At 35.0% G+C, this 26263-nt stretch overlaps 2 protein-coding genes across 4 annotated transcripts; both read left to right on the top strand.

The window, feature by feature from the left end:
* Nucleotides 1-2773: 2773 nt before the first annotated feature.
* Nucleotides 2774-9298, top strand: LOC111373389 (ankyrin repeat and zinc finger domain-containing protein 1). Of its 3 annotated transcripts, none has more exons than XM_022995914.1 (7): nucleotides 2775-3194; nucleotides 4059-4522; nucleotides 5180-5294; nucleotides 5998-6678; nucleotides 7810-7887; nucleotides 8551-8728; nucleotides 8881-9105. In XM_022995914.1, the coding sequence occupies exons 1-7, from the start codon at nucleotides 2832-2834 to the stop codon at nucleotides 8907-8909; spliced, it is 1908 nt and encodes a 635-aa protein (XP_022851682.1). In that variant the 5' UTR covers nucleotides 2775-2831; the 3' UTR covers nucleotides 8910-9105. The 3 variants fall into 3 exon arrangements, 2 of the variants coding, with proteins under 2 accessions (XP_022851682.1, XP_022851681.1); XM_022995913.1 differs by having other exon boundaries at nucleotides 2777-3194; nucleotides 8551-8667; nucleotides 8881-9298; XR_002698940.1 differs by lacking the exons at nucleotides 8551-8728; nucleotides 8881-9105 and adding an exon at nucleotides 7325-7663 and having other exon boundaries at nucleotides 2774-3194; nucleotides 7810-7875.
* Nucleotides 9299-24395: 15097 nt separating this feature from the next.
* Nucleotides 24396-25705, top strand: LOC111373376. Its single transcript, XM_022995892.1, has 3 exons — nucleotides 24396-24970; nucleotides 25081-25171; nucleotides 25277-25705. Exons 1-3 carry the CDS (start codon nucleotides 24396-24398, stop codon nucleotides 25703-25705), a joined length of 1095 nt encoding a protein of 364 aa, XP_022851660.1.
* Nucleotides 25706-26263: the final 558 nt, after the last annotated feature.

Here is a 26263-nt window from a genome sequence, read left to right as displayed (position 1 = left end):
AAAAAGAAAAAAGAAAAAAGGAAATTACAATTTTAGTCCTAAATGTTTTAAAAAGTGCAAGTTAGTCCAAATAATTATTAAAAGACCTAATAGCACAAAACGTCTCTACGTTTGGCTTACAGTGTGCCAAACATCCTTATGTTTCAAATTGGTAAAAGGGTAATTGGCACAAAACATCCCTACCTTTTATGTCTATTGTGTAAAATGTGCATACCTTTCATTTTTTTTTTGACATTTTTGTCCCTATTTCCACATTTCTTGGCGCTGAACCTCCTTTACACCAATTTTGGAAAATTTTACCCTCCATTCAAATAAAACAAAAAGAAAAGAAAGGATACAACAAATAAATAATTGCAATTACAGCCCCCAATTTTTAGAAAATTATAAATCAATCACAAATATATACAAAATCTTCAACATAGGTGCCAACAACCACGAACCCAATTTCCGTAAGAATTAGAATGTAATTTTATCTCCATCTAATGATCTCTTCTTCAAAGGCCATTTGCTTGCCATTGAGCCTTCAAGCATTTTGTTGAATTCTCCAGAAAATAACTCGAAATTCCCTTGCGGCTTTAGTAAAATCAGCTACGAAATTTCGTGCTCTTCTTTTGAAGCTCAAGAAATCAAAATCAAAGAAAAATGAGGCTAATGGGCAACCAAAAACCCAAGAAAATGGTAAAGAAAATGAGGCTATACATACAAGGTAACAAGTTTTTCTTCACGAAGTTTAAGGTCGAAGAAGTCCCACTTGTCTCTTTGTTCACCAGAGATAGCAGCTCAAAGGGTAATAATAATGACGGAGTGCAGAAAAATGAAGTGGAGGATAAGGACTCAAATGAGAAAAATTTAACCAAAGAGATAGTACAAAAGTACCTAAAAAATGGTGAAGCTTTTGTATATTCGCATTTCAAAGCGTTATGGAGAGAAATTGAAGATTGTTGGTCATTTAAGCTTCCCCGGAGGAAAAACCAAGGGCGATGCAGCACCAATGTCGTTGTGTGCGGCAACAAAGGAAGGAGGAGAAGGGGCAACATTAAGCAGTGTGAAAAGCCAGAAACCAAGGACTAATCTGCAAGCAGGGCTTAAAGTTGTGCTTAAACACTTGGGGAAAAAACCTGTCTGAGTCGTCTTCGACACCTATGTTGAAAATTTTGTATATATTTGTGATTGATTTGTAATTTTTTAAAAATTGAGGGCTGTGGTTGCAATTAGTTATTTGTTGTTTCCTTTTCTTTCTTTTTGTTTTATTTGGATGGAAGGTAAAGTTGTCCAAAATTGGTGAAAAGGACGTTCAGCGCCAAAAAGGTGAAAATAGGGGCAAAAATATCAAAAAATGAAAGGTATGTACGTTTTCCACAATAGACATGAAAGGTAGAGACGTTTTGTGTAAATTATCCATTGGTGAAAATGACGTTTTCCGTAATGAAACGTAGAAATAGGGATGAAAACGCAAAAAAATTGAAAAGTAGGGGCATTTTCTGCAAGAATTGTCAAACGTAGGAATGTTTATTGCTATTAGGCCTTATTAAAATATTAAAAATTAAAAAAAAAAACATTTCTCTCTTTTCTCTTCTTCTCCAAATAGGGCTGTCACGTTAGAATAGAAAAATTCGACCAACCATTGCTCAAACCCCCGAACCTCCATACCGCTGAACCATTTGTTGATATTTTAAGACCATGAAAAGAGATGCCCTAGTGAATATGTCGACTGGTGTGTTGGAAATGACATGGGTCTCTCTGAAATAGGTAATATCTCCAGTATTTAAATTTGTGAGTTGGGGTATTTTGGTTTGCAATTCCGAACAAATCTATTGGCATGAAAGTTTCAAGGTTGGATGTTGGGTAATAAGTGTAGGGAGAAGTGATGGCGTTTTGGTGATATGGTGGACCATCAGTTTAGGTGATGGTTTGCTGGAGTTTTTTGACTTCTAAGGCGGCTGACCCATTTAGAGAATAAGAGGAGAGAGATAGAGAATTTTTTATTTTTTTTGTTATTTTTAATATTTTAATAAGACCTAATAGCAAAAAAATAAATAAATAAATAAATCCATACGTTTGACACTTCTTTCGAAAAACGTCTATACGTTTTTATTTTTTTGTTTTCATCACTATATCTACGTTTCATTGCGAAAAACGTCATTTTTTTACAATTTTGAAACATATGGACGTTTTGTGCTAGTAGACATTTTAATAATTATTTGGACTCATTTACATTTTTGAAAATATTTAGGAGTAAGATTGTAATTTATTCTTTACTTTTCTTTTGTTTCTTTTTGTTTTATTTAAATATGAGAGTATATTGGTTATTTTACGTTAAAAATTGGTGAAAATAACATTAAGCGCAAAGAAATATGGAAGATAAAAGTGAAAATATCAAATAATGAAAAATAGGGCTGTTTTCAAAATATACTTAAAACATAGAAACATTTTGTCCCAATTATCCTTTTCTAAATTCTATACAATACACACTAACAATAACATATCTACTATCAACTAGTAGTATAACATAGTTTGAGCACAACGTTCTCAGGGCACATCTTCAAGTGGTAAAAGGGAAAGGTGGAGAAATATAACTTTGTTTGAGGTTGTTGGGTCAAGAGTTCGAATTCTAAAATATAAATTTGGCTTTTGGGTAAATATAAATGTACAAACAACCTTTCACTCTAGATCCTTAAAGACATAAGCTGCGATTTTCCTTTTTCACGATATTTCAGGAGAGGGGTGGTGGAACTGTTAAGATTAGGGTTTAACCATTTTAGTCTGAGCACATCCTCTAATTCGTACCTATATAGTCTCAAATTCAACTCAAAAGGCTTCGTTTGACGACGATGGCGAGCGCTGTAAATCAACCAACAAAAGAAAAGCCAGACGAGCCACAACGACGTCGTTCCATATTCGAACTCCCGCAGGATTTCTTCGATTCCTGCCACCTCCTCCGCTCCCCATCAGCGTCTATTTCCGATTATACTTCCAAACTCTCTATCCAAAACTTCGACGATGCGGTTGAGGAATCAAAACCCGATGAGGAAATTATCAGTAATAACAACGATGTTGATGTTAATAATAGCAGTAGTTATAAGAATAATAATGTTAATGTTACCCAGAGATGGTCCTGCAACACTTGCAAGGTGGAGTTCGAGTCTCTCCAAGACCAGCGCTCCCATTTCAAGTCGGATATTCATCGCTTTAATGTATTATTCTCTCTTCCCTTTTATTTTTGAAGTATTTTCTGTTTTTATTTTGTATGCAATTTTAATAGGACCATGATAATTTTTTATTTAAAATTGTGTGTGATAGTAGGATTATTTGAATTAAGCTTGTCATTAGCATGTTTTAAATGCCAAAAATTGGCTTCTCTGGGCAGTATAACCCTTCGTACTGCCGGGAAAAGCCTAAAAAGAAGCCTATTTTTGGCTTTTAAGTAAACCATACATGCTCTATATGAATTATCATCTTCTATAGCCAAGCAAATGTGGTTGTTTGTCAGAATTAGCCTTGTGAAGTCCTTGTCTGATTAACAAAGAGCCCTGGAAATTTCCGGTTTTACCAAGGTAGAATTGTAAAAGCTGGTGACACTGGTGAAGTTTGACTTTCTTTTGAGAATTTCAGGTTTTAAATTTTCTGTGGTTCTTTAAATTAATTTTTAATTTGATGTGAATTGGTTTGCTCGAATCAAAATTATAGGGGAACTGATGCTGGGAAGGGAATTTTTGATCAACTTGTTTCCCTAGCGTATGGAATTAGCAAGTGAAATAGCTAATGTAGGCTTTGAAGCTGTTATTATTAATAATCACATGCCTTTATGCTTTTTTGCTACCGTTGTCCCGGTTTCAATCTTTGGATTCGCATGAACATAACTTTTGAAAGTTCTCTTTGCTGATGACTATTGGATTCTCTAATTAATTTTGATACACTCATATTGTAGGAAATTTCTGTAATTCACTTTTGCCTTATTTTGTGCGAATGAGATGGGGACAGTTGCAGATTCTGACTCACAAAACATGATTGATTGTATTATGCAAGTGATTTACTTACCTGTGAACATTTGAACTCAGATAAAGCTAAGTATTGCTGGGAAAGAAATTATTAAGGAGGAAGACTTTGATGAAACGTCTGGTTCTTTGAACAAAGACTATGACATATCAAGCATTTCAGGGTCAGAAGACGAAGATGAGAGAGAAACTGGCCACTTCGATGACAGGCAACATGGATTTGGCGGAATTTCAAAGAATAAAATACTTATACAGTTGCAGACTGGGGAGAGAATTTCAATTTGGAAAAGTTTACTCGTTGATGAATCTGTCAGTATTTCATTCGAAAATGACAAGTCTGCTGTCATAGATGGTAGAGTGCATATGCCATATTTGACTGATAGGGAAGTGACGGGAAAACTGAAATCTCTCATCTGCGAACCTAGAGACAAAACTCACTTGAGGATTGTGTTACTTGCAAGGGGTGGGCATTTTGCTGGCTGCGTGTTTGATGGAAATTCAATTGTGGCTCACAGAACATTCCACAGGTTAGTTGCTTGTTTAGAAGTAGCATGTTTCCATTTCGCATGTTATGGAAATACCTAGGGTTCGAGAGAACACAATGCAGCTTTCCTTTGTTTATATGATGCATATGCATGATGAATAGATGATTAATGCTATTTCTATTTTGATGACAATAGACAATTCATTTTTATAATATCCATAATTGATCAATAATAACCATATCCCCCTTTCCGTGGATCACTTATCTGTTTGTTCGGTTTCTCTCTCTGATCATCCATGGGAGTGCATGCACATGTGAGCTTGTAGAAGTTCATTCAGATGATGAGTACATATAGTGTTGTCACTGATTCATAATTATATGTGCAACTTTAATGTTTTATATTTTTTGGCAGTCATCAACATATGTTGGTTTGACTTTCCGAATTTCTGCCAGTACCTGTAATCCTCATGCACTTGATCCATTTTTCTCATTAAATTTGTTGAAATAAGTGAAATTACTTTGATATGACAATTTTAGGCAGCCCAAACTTGTTGACCTTTAGCAGTCTATCACTTGTTCTGTGGAAAGGTTTATTTCTGCGTCGTTATGCACTTTTGGATATGACCATAGTCAAACTTTGATCTTTAATTTGAGTTTGTCTGGAGGAGAATGGTTTACATGCTGGGTTTCTTTTTTGTAGATATGTTGTACGGGCCAAAGCTGGTAAAAAGCAGTCATCAAAAGACGCAAGTGCTCGGGGTATTCATTCTGCTGGAGCGTCGCTTCGTCGATACAATGAACTCGCTCTTAAAAAGGTGTCATAGTTGACTCTTAAACTAAGGAGATATTTGGAGTATTTTTGCTGGCATCCAGTTAATTGAACGTAGATGTTGTCTAGTTAAAAGATAAGATCATAATGATTAAAATTCTCATCTAAGTATATTTAGTTGTTTCTCCATTGTTCATGACTTCGCAAGTTCTCATATAGTGCTGCTTGTATTATGTCATGTTTGTGTCTAATACCTAAAGCCCAAACTCTTCTCCTGGTTGACAGTTCTGTACATCATGTCTATCATTTATGGGATCTGTGTTCAAGATTAGACTGATAAAAATACAGATCCATTATATACTCAACTCAATTTCAATGGAGTGTAATCTGCACTCTTATGAAAGGATTTTTTTCTTGATTTTTAGAACAAGGAATTGTTAAACACACAATTAAATAAATACATTGTTTTCTTTCTAACAGTTTATGCTTTTAGATATGGTAGTTCCACTAGGTCTCAAAGAATACAAAGTACCTAAGTAAAGTCTTGTAGTCACTTGCATATGACAATTGGCCTTTGATTATTTAGGTATGCACGTGGGGGACATATCGAAGACAATTTTATATATAATTTATCGATTACCTAACTGCTTAAGCTTGTAGATAAAGTGGCTCAACGTGAATGCTAAGTTTTTCTATTTAATTTATGTACTTTTGGATACTGGACTGAATTCTATCTTCCCAATGATCAGGATATTCAAGAACTGCTTACTGCATGGAAGCCTCATTTTTCGGTTTCATCTTGCATTTTCTTACATGCTCCTTCAAATAATCGTCAACTTTTCTTTGAAGGAGAGAAACCTTATTTTATCTGCCAGCATCATGCTATTCGAAATATTCCATTGACTATTAGGAGACCTACATTTAGGGAAGCGAAACGGGTATACAATTTGTTGACACAAATTTCCCCTGAGATTAGTAAGGAGACAACAATTAATACAAAAGAGAATGTATTATCTGGTGCAACCATTGTGAGCAGTGGGTACCCTGACTCCAGCAGAATGGAGTTGAGGGAAAATTTGGAGATCAGAGAAACTATTGAAGCTTCTTCCAGTGTCGAAAAGATAGATAATTTGTCTGTATCAAGTGAGGAAGAAATGGACGGTGACCTTACTGGTGGAATATCTACAGCTTTACATGAAGCAGCAATGTCTGGAAATGCTCAAAAAGTTCTAGAGCTCCTGGAACAGGGTCTGGATCCTTGTATTAAAGATGAGAGGGGGCGAACTCCGTATATGCTTGCCAGTGAGAAGGAAGTAAGGAATACTTTTAGACGTTTCATGGCATCAAACCTTGATAAGTGGGATTGGCAAGCTGCTAAGGTCCCTGGTGTACTGACGAAAGAAATGGAGGAATCCCAAGCTGCAAAACAGGTACTGGTTTTGCTTCACAAATATTATGATATTTCATTAAACATTGAATCCTGTAAAATTTTGCCTTCTTCCTCAGAAATTCTGTTAGACAGTAGTTTTCAACATCCTAACTTGAAAGCTGATTATGTTGGTAATTGGCTGAATGTTTATCTTCCTGTTGTGAATTGATGTTTTAGAGGTGGATTCCAATAATAAGCTGTGATCCTAATGCTTTAGGGAATGTCTCAGCACCAGCATTGAAATATCTAGATATTATAATCCTTGGTGATATGATGTATGCTGTTACTTTTGATTTATTTTGTACCCAATTTCATATGAAATTGATGATTGCTTAAACAGATTTTCCTTCAGTAATCATCTTTGTTTTTTACCTTATAATCCCAGTTCGCAAGAAATAAATTAGTTGATTTTCTTCTTTATCTTGAATACTTAAATAGTTTAGTTAGGCAAATGCCACCCTCCCCCTGGTTCTTAAAATGCCTATCATATTGGAATCTTGAATTCCATTATAAATGGATTCCATTCAAAAGTACCACTAAAATTATATAAACAAGCAAGATGATCAAAATTTAAAATATCAATTATAAATTGTTGCTCTTGTTGATTTGCACCCTCAGGGAGACTTTTTTTTTTGTCTATATTGCAGGAAGCCAAAAAGTTGCCTCATGTAATGTTGACAATTCTAAGTTTTATTTGCATGCTCACCTATTGGATTTCTCAACCATCGAAGCACGTGTTGCATTACATCTGTTTCAAATGCTTTAATGTGTGTACTCCCATAGTTCTTACCTTTCTGTTTCAAAAAGCTAAGTTGTTAACACAAAAATGTTTTATTCTTTCATGAAGAAGTAAAGGATTTACGAATGCAGCATAAAATTTCTTTCTGGAAAAATTCTCTTTCTTACATGTGAATCCTGGATCCAAAATAGCACTCAAAAGTTTCATAGGAGACATTCCATGGATGGCAACATGATGCGACAAGAAGGTTGTCACTTTTGAGGCACTTGGCAAATATGTGGGCTTATTATTTAGTCCTACATATTTTCGCTAGTTTTGTGTTCAAACTTCTTCTTTCTTTTCTTTTCCTCTCTCTCTCTCTCTCTCTATTTAATTATTTTTCTCTTGGACCAGGCTGAGAAAGATGCCAAGAGGAAAGCAAAAGCAAAGGAGAGGAAAAAATTACGTAGAGCAAAAGAAAAGAAAGATCTGGTATATATTTCAATTTCTGAGTATCTCTTCGGATTCTTTCAGATATTCAGCAGGAAGATAAACTTATAAACTGTTTAGTTGCTTCAAGCCTCCAGGCTGTTCATTTAAGATAATTAAAGTTGCGTTCTTCCCATTTTTTTTTTTTTTTTTAATTACAATTATAATTTTGCATGCATCACGTTGGGAGCATTGGTTGGGGAGAGGGGCTAGGTGAATCATTAAAAATGATAGAAATTCACTTATAGATTTTACTTCGTATGGAATAATAGCAATCATTTACAGTCAGTCTCTGTTGTTTCTGTTTGTTTAACAAATAAAATTGTTCTACCAAAGTTAATATGATTTACTTTGCCACTGAGGGATACCAAAGCTTAAGTTGTTGGACAAGAGACAGTTAAATTCAGTCTTCACCAATATTTTGCTTTGTGTTGCATCCACTTTCCAGGGTGGAATAATGTCTCCCTTTTTATGTTTTAGTTCAACAAATTAATGGTTCAACTCAGTTGCTAAGAGAATCACAATAAATTTGTTAAAATGAAACAAGAGGAATGGTACCTGTCTTTCGTACTTTGATATTTATTCATCTATGCATAGAAATGATATATTTTGTTAACTTAGAAATTTTGATGCTTCATCTTTTGAACATTCCTGTGACGGCGACAGGCTGAAGCTGCTGAATCCCAGAATACTTCAGTTGTGTCAGAATGTCGTGGAGCCACTCCAATTTCATCTCATAAAGGGCATTCTCAATCTAGTCGTCCTGCAATAATCTCTAAAGAGGTTTCGCTGCATACACTTACTATTATTTCAGTGGTTATAAGCGTCATATTTTTGACTTGTGGTGAGACGAGAACTTATTGCAACCATGAATTTAAGTTATTTGACTGTAATATCATCACCCTGTGTGGAGGCTTTTTGATGTCTTACGGACTATTAACTTTATCTAATCATCGTTTTACACTTAAGCAACCCTGTTTCCCCCCATTTTACCAGGAAGAACTGAAAAGAATTCAAGACGCTGAGAGGGAAAAGAGAGCTGCTGCTGCTGAGAGAAGAATTGCAGCACTTAGAGCTCGAGACACTGGATCTGTTGATGCTCCAAGTAATACGGCTGGAACTGATATATTGTGCTCGTGTTGCCACACGTCACTGGCTGGTAAAGTACCCTTTCACCGGTATAATTATAAGTACTGCAGCACATCCTGCATGCACATACACAGAGAGATCCTCGAGGATGAATGAGAAGTATGGACCCGTTTGACCTTGTTTCTTTACTTTTCTTTTACATAGTTTTTGACCCGTGTTACCAATAATTGTCTTTACATTTCATTATTCCTGCTTCCGGACCATATTGTTTCAAATACTCATGAAGTTTACAAGTTTATCAAATAGCTTGAATATATTCGAATTATGATTCTTGCTTGTGTTGGTTGGCTTTGTTGTCTTCCCTAGTTTGCGGAATGGTTAAATGGACATGTATTAACAAGATCTACCTGCCAACCTGGCTGGTCCCGGTCACCCAGACTGTCGGGTCTCGCGTTTACACCTATGTGTGTGATAGGCCGCTAGCTACCTGTCTGTCTTCTGCATTTTAGATTTAGAGTTCAAATTTGAACACAAAATTGCATGATGGGTTTGAAAAAATCACAAGAATGAGAAGTCAAGAAAATAACTTAGTTCTTATTAGTAGGTACATGGTAATTTATAAAGGTTTTAAATAATAATTTGAGACGTAATCATCGTAAAACAAAAGGTTCGAAAACAAGAAATATAATGCAAATCATGTGACACTGTCACAAAAATTGATGGTTCCATCCAATATGAACCGTTGTAAACAAATTACGGAGGATATGGGGATTAAACTTTGAAAAGTTTGTTCGGGACTCGAATATTTTGCCCTCATTTGACAGCAATACTTTTGGAAAAAAGAGAGTTTTGAATAGTAGATTTTAGAAGAATGTGTAGTTAAAAAGTAGGAAAAATTGTGTTTGCCTGTAGAATATTTGATCGTATGAATATGTAGTTGAAAATTGGTATGTAGAAGAAAGAGTTTGAAAAGTATGGTTTTCAAATAGAAACTTAATTTCTCAAAGGTCGAGACTGTCACTATAACTTCTGCTATAGTTTCAGACGCGATAAAACTTCTTTGGTCGAAAAAAAAAAACATTAGAAAACATGAAGTTTGAGCAAAGATAGATGCACACGGAGTTGATTAATGCTTGCTGCGCTTTATCTTAGGTTACTATTTGTTTATCCAAATTTAGAAAGTTACTCATTATTTACTCATATTCAAAAAATTGTTACTTATCCATCAATCATGTATATTTCATCTGTCAACAAGGACAAAAAATCCACGTGGGCAGATGAAAATCCTATGTGGAGTTGACGGAGTCACGTGGAAAAAAGAAATTGGTACGATTGATGGATGGTAACGTTTTTTAAATATGGATGAGCAGTAAGTTTGTTATTTTTTTTTTTATTTAGAAAAGTAGTAATCTACTGTAAAGTTCAATGAGCATTGATTTAATTAGCTCGATTTTAAAAGATTTTAAAGTCGACATTGAAGATGCTTTATTTAAGCTTCAAATCTGATTAAGTTGTTTAATTTCATGAATTATTGCAACTCTGTGAGTCAGTCGCTCACCCATTATCGAACTTCATTCAATTTATTTTGGATCATCCAATGTTACTACTATAATTATTTCTTCGTTTCAAGATTTTCCCCGGAGAAGTAACGCTTTTTGGTGATTGACGCATGATATTTTGTTTATTATGTTGCGTTTTATTGGTGAAGTATATAAGCTCGAATTTTCATCATTGCAAGTAGTATTGCTCGTCATATTGAGCTATGTTTGATATTTCATATTGGCAACCCTATGAGAGTTTGGAATTTAATACACAAATGGTGTACAGACGTTATTAAGCTATTTTAAAGTGGGCTTTCCTAAGTTTCCGTTACAAGCAGTCCTACTGTCAATGATAAAAAAACCGTATACCTTACTATGGTTTTGCCCCAAACTATAACCAGGGCCGATCCTGTGGTTTTCGGGATCCGAGGCGAACTTAATAAATTGGGCCCCCAATATCAACGTATAGATCTTGATTCATTCCACAAAAAATAAAGCATTTTAATCATGTTCTGCACTTTTATTTTATTTTTTCTAAGTCGAGAAACATATACTCAAATATGTTGATTCATAGTCAAAGCAAGAATAAACAGAAAACAAATAACATATTATCTTGAAACCAGTGGAGAAACATATACTCAAATACGTCCAATTCTCGACTTCCCGTAAATAAAATTCCATTTAAACCAAAATAAAAAATTCTAAAATGACGCTCCTACAAACTGAAGATTTGATTCCATCCAGCAATTACATACATAGGCATAGATATATATAGAGAGAGAGAGAGAGAGAGAGAGAGAGTGCAACCCAAAAATAGTAGAGAGATAAATGAGGTCGTAGAGAGAGGGTGAAAATTGAATTTGGACCGAATGGTTTAAAGTCTAATTTCTTAACCAAATCTAATTAAAATGAGTATTTGGATTCTATCTATATAAAAAAAAGTAAAAAATAATAAGGGGCCCAAAACAAAAGCCCGCTACTAAAAAATAAAACTAAAAAGCCTAAACCAATCTTATCTTCTTCATTTCATCTCATCCATCCCTGCCATTTCACAGTCGTCGGTGGTGTTGTCTTAGGTTCCAAAATTGCTGTCTGCCGTCTGCTGCCATTTCATCCATTTCACAACCAAAACCAATTGAATGTTTGTTGTCTGCTTCCATTTCAATGATTTCATGATTTTCATCCATCCTGCTGTCTGGTGCCATTTCACAATTTGTCCTCCCAAGAACACTTCTCAAATCGGTTCCGATGGAGAGGCCCCCTTCGATTTTTGGCTTGAGGCGCAGGCCTCTTCCAGCTCGCCTCAGGACCGGCTTTGGCTATAACACCAGAATGATTTGTTCGGGTTAAATTGTAAAGAGGATCAAGCATTGATGTCCAAGAGCGATCAACTTCCATTTGATCAAACGCACAAAACTATCGTTATCCACGGGCATACAATTGATACCTTTATGAGGATAAATGACAACATATTCATAGGGATGATAATCGAGCTCATCGGATTGGACCGGAAAAAGCACAAGTTAGCTGGCTCGGGCTGAACCCCATTTTGGAGAGTCTGCTTGAGCCGAAAAGGCCCTAAAAAAAATTGCTACCGGTTAAGGCAGCTATCAATCTGTCAATCGGTAGCAAATCTGTTGCCTGTTGAGGTAGCTAAGAGAAAAAAAAAATTCCAGAAAGTTCGAGTGGAGCTTTAATTTTTTCGTTGAGCTTTTGCTCGACTTAGCTCGGGCAAAAAAAAAACTCGCCTTAAAAAGCTAGAGCCGGGAGTTCCGGCTCGATTCGTTAACACCCGTACATATTGATCATCATCATTAAACATAATTGAAAGAGATATAGTATTAGGATTACCTCGAACCAAATAGCCTTCCGGTACAAGCTTTTTAGCGGCTTAGGCATAATTCCTTTATGCATTCATTTTTTTCCCCTACCAATGTAATGTCTATTGAAAATAGTATTGATCGCAGAAATTATAACGAAGCAAACCTCCGTGCCCTCCTAGTTGCATATGGTGCTCCTACTGTTTCGACAGACAAGTATTCTTTGAAAAATGAAAGCAGAGCTTTCTCCCCCGTTTTACCTCTTGCGTGAGAGTATGTTATGTCATATGAAGCGAAGAAAGTATTTAGATAGCCAAAGTTTTTTGTTCGCCAAAATTATACACTGCAAGTGCACGGATCGTGTACAAGTAATAAAGTGGACTTTTTGAGTCCAGATTGTCGATCCCTCGAGAAATGTATACTTCCGATTACACAACTCTAATTAATTTAATTCTAATAATAAAAATAAACACATACAATTAAAGATATGATTTTAAATGAGGAAATTAACTAAAACCTACAAAATAAGAAAGATAAAAATCTTGAAAATTTCGGAAGCAAGAGTGGTTGGGATTTATGGTTTCGCTTAACCGCCACCTAATTAATTTCTTCACAAACTAATTAACAAATTACTCATTCACGATATTAGACCCGATCTTCCAATTTTGGTCAATTACCTCTCTCGAGCGAAATTAACCCTAATCGATTTATTTGACCTACTATATCTGTATGTCGATTAAAACCAAACAACCGCATTAAATCTTTGTGAAAATAGCTCAATGGATCGCCTATGGTTAAAAGTATATCTTTATCCTCTAAACAAACCTCGTGTTTCTACTACTTGGTCTAAAATGCACAATATTCTCTCGAACGATGTACAAATCACCTAGCATAATTATTCATTGGCCACATAAATGAAAATACAATAAATACAATGTAGTAACACATGAAAATAAATAACTTAACATTAAAGAACAAATATCAAAATTAATTAAAAGCTAGGTTAAACTAATACCATAAATCCCAAAACAAATATTTAGCCCATGTTAAATATATGATAAAAAAGAGAATGTTTCATATAATACATTGCAAGTTTGACAAATAATGAAGAAAATGCAAGGTATAGATAAAATCCCTTTTTGGGATTGCTCTTGATTTCCCCAAAATCTTGCCAAATCTTTAATTGAATCTCCTTGTGCTCTAGATTGTGTCTCCAAAATATCAAGGAAAGGAAAGGAAAAGAAAGGAAAAGAAAGAAAAAATGAAAGAGGAAGAAGACCTAAATCCCAAAACCTAGAATCCCCTAGAGAAAATGACCAAAAATCGGTATTTAAATGGCCGAAATTGCGATAAGTGAAATTGTGAAAGAAGTCACAAAATTTTATGCGAAATAGACAAAATTCGCTTAACCGGAAAGCGGCGCACAAGCGCGGGCATTCATCCCACGAGCGGGCTTTCTTTATTTCATTTTTTTCAACTTAGTCCTTCATTTAATTGTATACAAGGTCCTCAACTTTGATCATGTACAATCTAGTCCTCAAAATTTAATTTTCATATCACTTTTGCCCTTCAAAATTGCAACCTTAGGTCCCCAACTTTTGGCACTTGTACACTTTGGTCCCCAACTTCACATTTTTGTGTGCTTTTTGGTCCTTTTCACTCCCTTTTGCCTTGTTCTCTTCCTTTGGGTATTTTTGGCTTACAAAAGTAAATATTACATAATTGTGAGTAGAATTTCATTCATTTAATCAATAAATAACATATTTAGATATGTTAAATAAGTGCGTAAAAACGCACATATCATTTTTCCAGAGAGATACCTGTTTCGCCTTAGGTGTATTTGTAAGGAAATGGAGCCATGTGAAAGCTGGCCGGTTATTGTGCCATGTGTCCCACGTAACCTCTTATACTATTCCACGTTCTGAGTGGGGGGCTTCCAACTATCCGACGGTTGGTTGTGTCCTTAACAGTCGTTATGCGATTTCATCCAATTTATTGATGATTTTATGGCCAAGTGTTGGGTTGGCCACGTAGTGGTAGATGATTTCATGGGGGTCGACGGCCCAGCATGGACGTACGTCGACCCAGCAGAGATGCAGAGTGCTCATGGGGGTCGACAGTCCAGCATGGACGTAAAGGGTTCATGGGGGTCGATGGCCCAACATGGATGTATAGTGCTCATGGTGGTCGACGGCCCGGCAAGGACGTAGAGCACCTATTGAGTAGCCTTCACGTTGTAGGTTTTCATAGACACTTATTAGTGCCATCCAATATCACTCTCCTTTACCGGTGGTTTTTGATTTAAAGTGTTTACCTGTGCTTATGCTAGCCTTATGTTTCTTAGTCCTAATCTTCGACCATGTCCCCTTTGACTAGCATAGATGGTTTTCGATGATTAGGAGCTTCAGGTATTCCACCCTACAATCTTTGCTATTTTGCCATCTTAATAATTTCGGGACATTCATCTATCTCATGGTCTCTTGTGCGGTGCAAGTTGCAAAATCTTGGCTTACGAGCCTCATGAGATAGAATATATGATTCGCTTATTGTCTATGAACGAGTAGTCTAACACAGTGTACACTTTCCCTTTATATTCATCAAAACTCATATATTGCTATTTTGGAAGCCTTCGCCCATGTATCGAAGCGTTTCTCTTCATTTTCTAAATTCACCCTTAACTTATCATTTTTTTTATTTTCTACAGTTTCTTCTGTCAAGATTTCTGTGTAAATGAGATTTACTAGTTGATCGTAAATAGTAGGATTCTTGTTGTATCGATTGAGAAAGGTGTTTCCATTAGCAACCCATTCCGTAAGGCATCCATTGCCTTTTCGTCGAATATGGTTTCTCATTCAATGACCTCGACGCTAAAACGAGCAAAATAGCTCTTCAAAGTTTCCCCTTCCTCTTGCCTCAATATCGTTCAGTCTAGTAACGGAAGGCCTTCTTCAGTTGTGGCCTGCTCTGATTGGTCTAAGACGAAATCACACTTGGAGATTCGTTGATTTGACTATCTTGTCGTCGCCTACCATATAGATTGTTTGGCATATTAGATATACGAACATTCTACTTGTTGCTTACTGAATGAAAATAACTTGCTGTTTGTTTCGGATTGTTCTTTCCAAACTCCAGATGAAAGTGTTGGAAAATGGTTATTGAAATTGATCAACTTTGAGCCAAAATTTCAGTGGGACCTGTACTTTAATTTTAATGGGACCTAGTATATTTATGTTCTATTCCACGAGATGATTAATGTGATATATTTATTTATCGTAAATCATTTAGAATTGAATGAAATATTTAATGTCAAATTAATCCATTTAAAACTATGAATTAGTGAAGAATTTGATTTGCCAAACTCTTATCCCACATGGAAAAGTTAGGAAACTTTGGCGTGGTTTATATGGTGAAAGTTTGAGAATTGGGTTTAGGCCCCAAGGGGTATCAATAGTTTTTGGAAGGAAGAGACCTATATCGTATCGGGTTCGATCAAAAGCCCATACATGTGCACCATTGCTACCGTCCTTCCGGCTCGGCTTGACACATCATGAGCATGTGCACGTGCATGTGCCGAAGTTCGAGTTCGAGTTCGAGTTAGGTCTAGTTCAGGTGCGGGTGTGTCCTTGCACTATGTTAACTTTTTGGACGAAATTTATTTGAATTTTTGGACTAAATTATAAATAAATAAATTCTTGAGTACTTAATGAAATTTAATTTCATTGGCTTATTGTTTTGGTAATTTTTTGGTCTGAATGATCTTTTAAATAATGATCTGTTAACCGACCAAACAATCGATTGTTAACAGATTAAACACTCGACTGCGATTCGAGTTAACATATGTAGTATTGAACTAACATGCCTGTTCAAGTTTTGAAGACTATATGAAAAGTGACAACTATTTTGGAGGATGTTCAAATGGCCATGAGCAAGTCTATAAATAGCCTATCCTGCTGCCCGAGAATAGCACCATTTTCATTACAAACATTCTCTACTTTGAATCTCATTCTCCCTCTCTCTCGTTCTTATTATTTGTGAAGTTAAAATACTTCGTTGCATTTGTTGGAGCTCCTGCAGATTGCTGTGCAGCTTCCATAGGAGACAAAATCGTTCTATCCTAGGAAATGATTATTAGACGCCTTTAGCACCATTATGCCACAAATTCATTTTAAGAAAATATCGTTTAGTTGGTAAGCTCAAATTATTTTTTTCTGATCCTATTGGTCATACTGTTGATGACCTATGGTTGGCTTTATCCACAATTTTTTGATCATAACAAACAAAATTAATATTGTTTATCATAATTTATTTTGAGTAATGATAGTTCAATGTTAAAATCAATTAAGCACTAAGTACTCAAGTCAAATCATTCGAGAAGAAGAAAGATGAAGAGCACGAGAGACGGCATAAAAAAAAGGTCAAGATTGAAGTCACACATTCAAGAATTTAAGAGCCGAACTTCGGAGGAAGATCAAAAACTTGATTTCTTAAGCAAAATGTAAAGGTACTAACACTTTGATATATGGCAATGAATTGTTAAGCTCAAAATCTTTCTATACATCAAAAATAATTTTTGTGCACTAAAAGTCATTCCAATGTAACATTTTGATCAAATATAAAAATGACTTTTAAAAGTGATATTTGGACTTTAAAAAACATTTTTATGATGAAAAAATAGTTAAAAATATTTTTCAAAGGTCCATGCACTTTAAAACTTTCATATCGGAACAAACGGGGCAAAACGTAAAAACACTGCGCTGCCGGGGCGGTCAACCATTCAGAGAGGCAGTCAACCGCACCGGTCGACCGGCCATAGGAGGCGGTTGACCGGACATCCTCCAATGGTCCAGGATTTGACCGTTTTGACTTCTGATTTTTGCTGTACAAACGGCTATATTGATCTTCCGGACGAGAGGCGGTCGACCGGACTAGTTTCCGCAAATACATATTTTTTTCTTTCCGCAAATACATATTTTTTTCTTGTTTTTGAACTCTATAAATATCCTCACTCTTTCCATTCTTTACAAGATTCCCAAGTGAATCAAAGTGATATATTTTTGCTTTAAGAATTTTTTGAGCTTTCATTTGCATTCATTTCATTTGTTTATTTCTATCAAAAATTTTGATTGATTCAAACTCATTAATCATCATTCTCATCAAAGTTTTCCATCTCTCTTTGTGTTTAACTTATTTATATCATTCTTAAAAGAGTGGTATATTCTTGAAGAAGGTATTCACATTTACATTGCATAAATCTTTCTACTTTTTCATATTGAAAAACTTTGATTGTTGAATCAAATTTCTTGAATCATTTCCTCATCAAAGTTTTTCACATCTCTTTGTGTTCAACTTATTTATATCAATTTTCAAAGAGAGATATATTCTTGAAGAAGTTATTTGCACTTATATTGTATAAAATTTTCAACTTCTTCATATTGAAAACTTTGATTGATTAAATCAAATTTGTAAAATTATCATATTCATCAAAATTTATCATTTCTCTCTTAGTACTTGATTTATTATAATCATTCGTTAAAAGAGAGATATTTTTTGAGAAGATTATTTGAATTTACATTGCATTTAATTCTTCTTCATCTTTTCATAAAAATATTTTGATTGGTTGAACTTAATTTTTCAGTTGTCATTTTCATCATAGTTTTTCATCTAACACTTGAGCTATAATTTGTTATTATTCATTAAAGTGTTAGCCTCTCCTAGTATTTAATTTGTTTTGTATTATTTATCAAAAGAGGATTTGATTGTAAAATCACTTTGATAAAGTGTGGTCGTGTTGAGATCCCAGAAAGCTCAACATTGTGTAAGGATTAGTGCTCCTTGTTGTAAGTCACCATGTGGGTCATATTGAGGTCTCGTAAAGCTCAATAGTGTGGGTCGTGTTGAGGTCTCGTAAAGCTCAACTTTGTAAAGGATCGGTGCTCCTTGTTTGTAAGTCATCGAAACCGTTGTAAAGGGTTGGATTGCACCATAAGTCAATTAACATAGTGAAAAGGCCTTGCTCGTGCCGGAGAGTTTGGTAACGGAGGACGTAGATCATTGTTTTGGATCGAACCTCCACAATTATATCGTTTGCATTCTCTCTCCCTTTTAATTATTGCTTTTATACTTGCATTTATTATTTGAATTTATCAATTTAGTCTTTACTTGCTTTCTTATTCGTGTCTATTTGTTTAATTGACATATTTACTATCATATTGGTTTATATTTAGAATCAATTTTTGAAAAAGTTTTAAAAAAACCAGTTCACCCCCCTCTTGGTTAGTCATTCCTAGACTTTCAATTGGTATCAGAGCAAGGTGCTCATTTTTTCTTAAATTAAAGATTTAACAATCCTGAGCATATGGCTAACCATATTTTTCGAAATCTTGAGGGGCATTCTACGAATCGTCCTCCTTTATTTGATGGTATTGATTATAAATATTGAAAAACTAGAATGACTATATTTGTTCAATCAATAGATTATAATGTTTGGGATGTTATTGAATTTGGTCTCTATGTGCCTAAGAAGATTATTAAAGTGGTTGGTAAACCGGACCAAATCATTCCAAAACCTAGAGAAGAGTATGATGATGAAGATAAAAGAAAATTATCTTTAAATGCTAGAGCAAAAATATACTTTATTGTGCTTTAGATAGGAATGAATTTAATCGTATTAGTACATGTGATTCCGCCTATGATATTTGGCATGCTTTAGAAGTTACTCATGTTGGAACTAGCAAAGTGAAAGAAACTAAGATAAATTTCTTAGTTAAAGATTTTGAAAATTTCTTTATGAAACAAAATGAACTGATTGTTGACATAAATACTCGTTTTACCAATATTATTAATGGTTTCAAAGGCTTTGATTGAAAATTTACTAATGGTGAACTTATGAGTAAAGTGCTTAGGTCACTATCGGAAGAATGGGGCTCATTAAAAATGTTGATAGAGAACACCAAAGATATCAAAACTTATCCGTTGGAAGAGCTCTAAGGAACATTGATGACATATGAGTTAAATCGCACTGAGATGAAGGAGAAAACAATGAAAAGCAAAGAAGAAGAAAGATGCAAAATTGCTTTAGAATCAATAGTTGATGAAGGCACTTCAAGTGAAAATTTGAATGATGAAGAACTTGATGATCTAGTTCTTTTTATTAAGAAATGGAAAAGTTTCTGCAACAATCGTCAATTCAACAAGAAAGAAGAAAAGGGTGAAGAGAAGAATAGATTCATCAAAAGAAAGCACTTCAATCAATATGGGATGAGAGTGATCATGATGACATGAAGAAGATGGAAGTCAAGAGGAAATTGCAAACATGTGCTTCATGGCCTTTGAAAATGAGGTAAACATAAATGACAAACCTTTATATGATGAATTATCTACCTCATATGATGAACTTCTTGAAAAATTTGAAAAACTTACTTTCAAACACTCTACTCTCAAAAAGAAAAATTCTTTATTAGAAAAAGAAGAAAAGAAACTTTTGGAAACTCAAAGTGATTTTGAAAAAGAAAAACTCAATTATGATTCTTTAATTAAGGAGAATTTCTCTTTAAAAGAAAAGATTTTAGATTTGACTCAAAGTGTTCACAAATTTACTCAAAGCAAGAAAAATTTTGATTTAATGCTTGGTGAACAAAAATATATTTTTTGATAAAGGAGGAGTTGGATACAAAACATTTTTAAAACAAAAGTCATTTGAAAACTTCTTTCTTAAAGTTTCTACTTTCCCTATTTCAAACATGACATGTAATTTTTGCAACAAAAATGGACATGTAATTGTTAATCAAAAAAAGGTTTCTGATAGAATATGAAAGAAAATTGCACTAAATATAATAACTCTCGAGATAACAAACGGTACAAGACTCCACTCTCAGGTATCCTCCCTTTTCTCACTTAATTTTTGCTGCCTTCTACTATTCCCCACCCCCCTTACATATACCCTTCTCCTAACCAACTCAACAGAATAGCTAACCACCTGACTACAGAGAGAGATGCAGCTTTATTCTAGAAACTACCGGCATGCCATGCTGTAATATAGTTATCTTCCATGTCACTTGGTCCCCTTACGTCTTGTATATGTAATTTTAATTGGGGGCTTGGGCTTGGGCTTATCAGTTTCACTTTGAGAGCAAATACAAGTGGATTCCAAAGTCTACAAACACTAACAATCAAGGACCCAAAATTTTATGGGTACCAAAGAGCAAAAGCTAAATTATTTTGTAGATATCAAAGAAAATAAAGAGCAAATCGTCTTGAGTTAGTAGATGTTTGAGCACATGATCGGGAAACAAGCTATATTCTCAAAAAGAAATAATGGAGTTCAAAATAAAAGAATTGGAGTCAATAAACACTCCAAAGAAGTCATCAATCAAATTGGATGATCAAGGTATATTTGTGAAAATAACAAAATATCAAGGTATGATCGAATCCTTTCTTTTTAACTACTAGATGACCCGATATTATGTTAAGTATGTGCTTATGTGCTATATTTCAATTAATCATAAAGCATAGCACATTTGTACTGAAAAATGGATTTTTAGATACTTAGTGTCACTAGGACATTAGGTTTTTGGCATCCGAATGCACCCACCTAATTTTACTAGCTTGTGGAAAATCAATTGACCAATAGTTTTACTAAACCTCTAGCTCTTGATAGATCTCTACACATTCAAAGAGGTTAGAAAATTTTTGGTTAATTTGAAATATGTGGCTATATGTTTATGCATTGATAAAAGTGTTTCTTTATGTCTCTATAATAGCAAAATTGAAATTATTTGTCATTATCTATCTACTTTTACTGAAAATGTCCCCTTAGTAGGTGATATTAAACATAATCCTTTTAACTTTTAGTCAATTTTGTGATAAATTTTATCATATCAAAACTTGATTCTTCCAAATGCTTATTGAAGATGCTACATCAAAAGATGATGTTTATAGGAAGCTAAAATAAGGATGTTTATGTCATTTGAAAGTGAAGAAAAATGTTTATCAAATTTAAAAGATACTTGACTATGGCATAAGATTGGGTAATGGACCAACTTTCAAATACTTCCAAAAATTATTTTTGTTAAAGATATGCCATATTTAAAATTTGAGAAAAAGAAAATTTGTGGCATGTCAAGCAAGTGAGAGTTTCTTCTAACTTAAGCAATAATCTTCGACTACAAAACATGTTCAATTTCTTCACATGAATCATTTTGGACAATTTAGAATCATAAAATCAAATGGTAGGCATTACGCTTTATTGAAGACTATTCTAGATTTCTTGAATCTTATTTTTGAACCTAAAGCATGAAACTTTGAATTATTTAAATATCTATATAAAAAAGTTCAAAATGAAAAGGGATGTACTATTATATGTTTGAAGTGATCGTGGTGAAAAATTTTGAAAATACTGATTTTGGTAATTTTTGCAAAATTGATGGCCATGAACATTACTTCTTGGCTCCTTGAACACCTTGACAAGATGGTGTTGTAGAAAGGAAGAATCACAAATAGCAAGAAATGACTAGGAAACTATTTACTTAAAATTGTTTAATTGCAAATGTTTTATCTTAAATATTAAGAAAATTTGAGAATTATCAATAAAATTTGAAGCATGTGCCTAAATTGATTTTATACTATAAGTTCTCATATGATTGATTCTACATGCATGATTAGTTGGAATGTATATAAATCTTATCCAAATTATTATACTTTCGTCATTTCATCACTCGTACTTTGATTAATATTTTTACTATAATGTTATGATCATCCTCTTGTTTAAACTTGCATATATTTGGCACTTTGTCATTAATTGAGGGGGGATATATTACTTTTTTCTATGGTTGACTTAAAGTCTTGAGCTTATATGATATACTCTTCCTATTTGCTAACTTTTTGAGATAAAATTTGAAAAGCATTACATCTCTTACAAAAGATAGGGGGAATAACGTGATATCTAAATATTCTCTATGGTCATGTTTTAATCTTAAATGTTATATCTTTTGCTTATGTCAAAAGGGGAAAATATAGTGAGATGATTATGCATGCTTTGAATTGAAAATATAATATGCCTAGAGTATATGAACAAAAGGAAAAAGAGTGAATATATGCTTTATATATACGGTTATTGATTTGTAAAAGGTAGGGGGAATATCACGTTGAAAGATGCATAAGATACTTTATGAAGTATAGAAAGATCACAAACCTAATTATAAATACTCTGGCTAAGTTAATAGTTCCTCAAAGTAATGGGGTTAAGATAAGTCCTAAAATCATTGATTGTGTATTTATTGGTTATGCCTTCTATAGTAATGCATACAAATTTATTGTACATAAGTCTGAAATACCCGATGTGCATGTTAATACGATTATTGAATTAAGGGATGCTAAATTTTTCGAAAATATTTTTCCTTATAACATGCAAAGTGAATCAAATTCACAGAAGAGATCTTGTGAAAATGAGGAGGCTATAGATCAAGAATCTACAAATCAACAACCTAGACGCAGTAAGAGGACTAGGACTTCAACCTTATTTGGGCTTGACTTTCTAACATATTTGTTAGAAAATGAATCTCAAAGCTTTAAAGAAGCTATGTCATCGATCGAAACTTCATATTGGAAAGAAGTTGTTCATAGTGAAATTGAATCCATACTATAAAATCATACATGTGAATAGTAGACCATTCTTCTGGTGATAAGCCATTGGGATGTAAATGGATTTTCAAAAGAAAAATGAAAGCAAATGGATCAATTGACAAATATAAAGCTAGATTTGTCGTTAAAGGCTATAAGAAAAAGGAAGGTCTTAATTATTTTGATGCCCATTCTCTTGTGACAAGAATTACTTCCATACGTATGCTAATTGCGATAGCAGTGTTGAATGGTTTGGATATACATTAAATGGATGAACATCTTTCTTGAATGAAGAGTTAGATGAAAAAATTTATATGGAGCAACCTGAAGGATTTGTCGCCTCAGGACAAGAACAGAAAGTGTGTCGACTTGTTAAATTACTTTATGAATTAGAGTAAGCTCCTAAGAAATGACATTAAAAATTTGTCACGGTTATGATATCAAATGGTCTCAAAATTAACGACACAAATGTGTTTGTGTCAAGAGCACTCAAAATGGATATCATGGTATGTTTATATGAAGATGACATGTTGATTATGGATAACAAATATACCATAATTCAAGCTACTAAAAGGATGCTAACAAATAAATTTGAAATGAAGTATCTAAGTGTGGCCGATGTTATATTAGGAATTAAAATCTCTAAAATATTCGATTGTCTCATATTGTCTCAATCACACTACATTGAGAAGATTCTTGATAAATTAAAAAAATATAATATTATTCCTATGAAAACACCTATAGATGCCAGTATGCATCTTGTTTCCAATACCGACGATAGTATGTCTCAATTGGAATAATCTCGAATTATTGCTAGTTTAATGTTTGTCATGAACTGTACTCGACCTGATATTGCTTATTCAATTAATAGGCTAAGTCGATATACGAGCAATCCAAGCATTGATCATTGGAAGACAATTGCTAGAGTTTTTAGGTATTTAAAACATACCAAAAACTTTGGATTGCACTATTCGAGATATCCAGAGTACTTTAAAGATACTGTGATGCAAATTGGATATGAGATACTAAGTACTCCAAGTCAACAAGTGGATATGATTTTACACTTGGAGGTGCTACAGTATCATAGAAATCTTCAAAACAAATATGTATAGCTAGATCAACAATTGAATTTGAATTCATTGCGTTAGATAAAACTAGAGAATTTGAATTCATTGGGGACATGGCACAGTTACGATATGATGTTGCGATGTTACGAGCTGGATTAGGAGACCTCCATGCTGAGGTTGTAGCGATACGGGGTGACATAGCAGGCCTGCGTGGGACGAGCGATTATCGAGATGGAGGAGGTAGCGGAGGGACAGGTCACTAGCGGGACGGAGGGGGTGACGGAGGGACTGGTGGCTATCGAGATGGAGGGACTGGCGGTTATCGGGACGGAGGGGGTGACGGAGGGGTCGGTGGTTATCAGGGGGGAGTGGGTCAGATGGGGTATGTTGACTCATCGTGGCCATCAGTTGCTGCATTTGGTTCATTTTTAGATGACACGATGGGGATGGAGGAGCGAGAGAGGATACCTGTGGTGGAGGGGATGCCTGCGCAGGATATACCTGAGGACGTGGAGGGGGTACCCGAGGAGGAGAGGGTACCGGAGATGGAGGTGGAGATGGTATCGGAGGTGGGGGTGCCCGTGCAGGGGATACCCGAGGTCGTCGAGGGGGCATCGGAGGTGGAGGTGGAGGTGGAGGTCGTACCCGTGCAGGGGATACCCGGGGATGCCAAGGGGGTACCTGAGGAGGATAGGGTACTGGAGCTGGAGGTGGTCCCGACAGCGGGCGAGGGGATCGTCCCGATGGCTGGGGAGATGGAGATTCCCGAGGCACATGAGGAGCGGGTGGTCGGCAAGAGGCCAAGGGTGCCATCACAGTACGTTCTTTCTCCCTTTACCGCGGAGGCGAAGAGGAGAAGGTTCGTCGACGAGACGCACCCGAATTTATTCAGGGAGGTTGACCACGCCAAGTGGAAAGCCTTTGAGACAGAGTGGAGAGCACTGCAGCCTGGGTCAGTTTTGTATTTTATGTAATTACTATAGTACGCAGACGCTGACACTGACACTGACACTGACACATGTATACTTCATATAATTAAAAATTCTGTTCTTATTTTTTCAGGGCCAGCCGCACGATTGCTGAGAAGACGATCTCAAATGCTTACAAGTGGTTCCACGACATCACCACTTCGGGGGCTTGGCTCGCCGACGATGTAAGTGAAATGAAAATATTGTTATTTATTATGTACGTTCGAAATCAATTTTTTGAATGAAATTCGTAGATTAACTCCTTTCTTTATTGGTGTTTCTTTATGTAGCACATCGACTTGAGCATGGATTTGCTATGGGATCGTGCTGAAAGACATCCAAAATCGTTCAACATTCCTGGCAGACTCATATTGAACACCGAGTTCATCCGTGCCGTTGACATTGAGTACCAGTCGTTCCAGGCTATGGGTAGCGAGTACACGGAGCCGGAATATATGATGGAATGGGTCGTAGGGATGTGGCCGAGTGTCGGTGGGAAGCCATGGGATGGCTGTATGCATATGTACGTACCAGTATGTCTGAATCATCACTACATTGCAGTGGAAATCGTATTCGCCGACTCCACGATTTATGTGTACGACCCCGATCATTCATGCCTGACACAAGGCCAGCTCGAGCAAAATCTAGAGTCGCTGTCTACAAGACCAGCTCGAGTAAAATCTAGAGTCGGTGTCTGTGATCGTTCTCATGATGGCTAGACGAGCGAATATCACTGTACATGACAGATTGGCCACCGTGCGGAACACGACGACGGCGAGGCAGCAAATATCGTAAGTGTTTGTAATTTTCTTTTTGCCATTTACATCTAGGTTCTAACTAATTTTCAATGTGCTAATACAACATTGTTTAATTGTAGGGGTAATTACGGCATGTTCGTCATCAAGTACATGAAATTTTTTAGCGTGGCACATAAGGTTGATGCAATCAACCAGGCATGGATACAAAATTGGAGAAATAAACTAGCATGTGATTTATTTGAATTTAATGGGGATCCGTAAATAATTGTACATATTTTTACATTTATTTAAACATTGTACAATTCATTCATTTATTTGTAATTACGAAAAAATTGTAAAATGTTGATTGCGTATGTAATATTTAAATATTTATTTTACAATGTAGCCTACCGTATAATGCAGTTTTTAGAAAAAGTTTCTATTTCAAATAATTAACATAAATAATATGCATAACAAATGAATGTAATGAATGAAATGTTTGAAAAAAATACTAAATCTAATAATTCGCATAAATAATAT

Source organism: Olea europaea, unplaced genomic scaffold, assembly GCF_002742605.1.
Source record: "Olea europaea var. sylvestris unplaced genomic scaffold, O_europaea_v1 scaffold112, whole genome shotgun sequence".
In the NCBI taxonomy this organism is placed as follows: domain Eukaryota; kingdom Viridiplantae; phylum Streptophyta; class Magnoliopsida; order Lamiales; family Oleaceae; genus Olea; species Olea europaea.
Note: the sequence above shows the minus strand (reverse complement) of the source record. Positions and strands in the feature narration are given on the sequence as shown.

Bases quoted from the DNA above. Each gene is read 5' to 3' on its own strand.
- LOC111373376 (XM_022995892.1), top strand. From the start codon at position 24,396: ATGGGGTATGTTGACTCATCGTGGCCATCAGTTGCTGCATTTGGTTCA. The intron at 24,971-25,080 runs GTCAGTTTTGTA...TTATTTTTTCAG, and splicing joins TGGAGAGCACTGCAGCCTGG to GGCCAGCCGCACGATTGCTG. The intron at 25,172-25,276 runs GTAAGTGAAATG...TTCTTTATGTAG, and splicing joins GGGCTTGGCTCGCCGACGAT to CACATCGACTTGAGCATGGA.
- LOC111373389 (XM_022995913.1), top strand. From the start codon at position 2,832: ATGGCGAGCGCTGTAAATCAACCAACAAAAGAAAAGCCAGACGAGCCA. The intron at 7,888-8,550 runs GTATATATTTCA...TGACGGCGACAG, and splicing joins CAAAAGAAAAGAAAGATCTG to GCTGAAGCTGCTGAATCCCA. The intron at 8,668-8,880 runs GTTTCGCTGCAT...CCATTTTACCAG, and splicing joins CTGCAATAATCTCTAAAGAG to GAAGAACTGAAAAGAATTCA.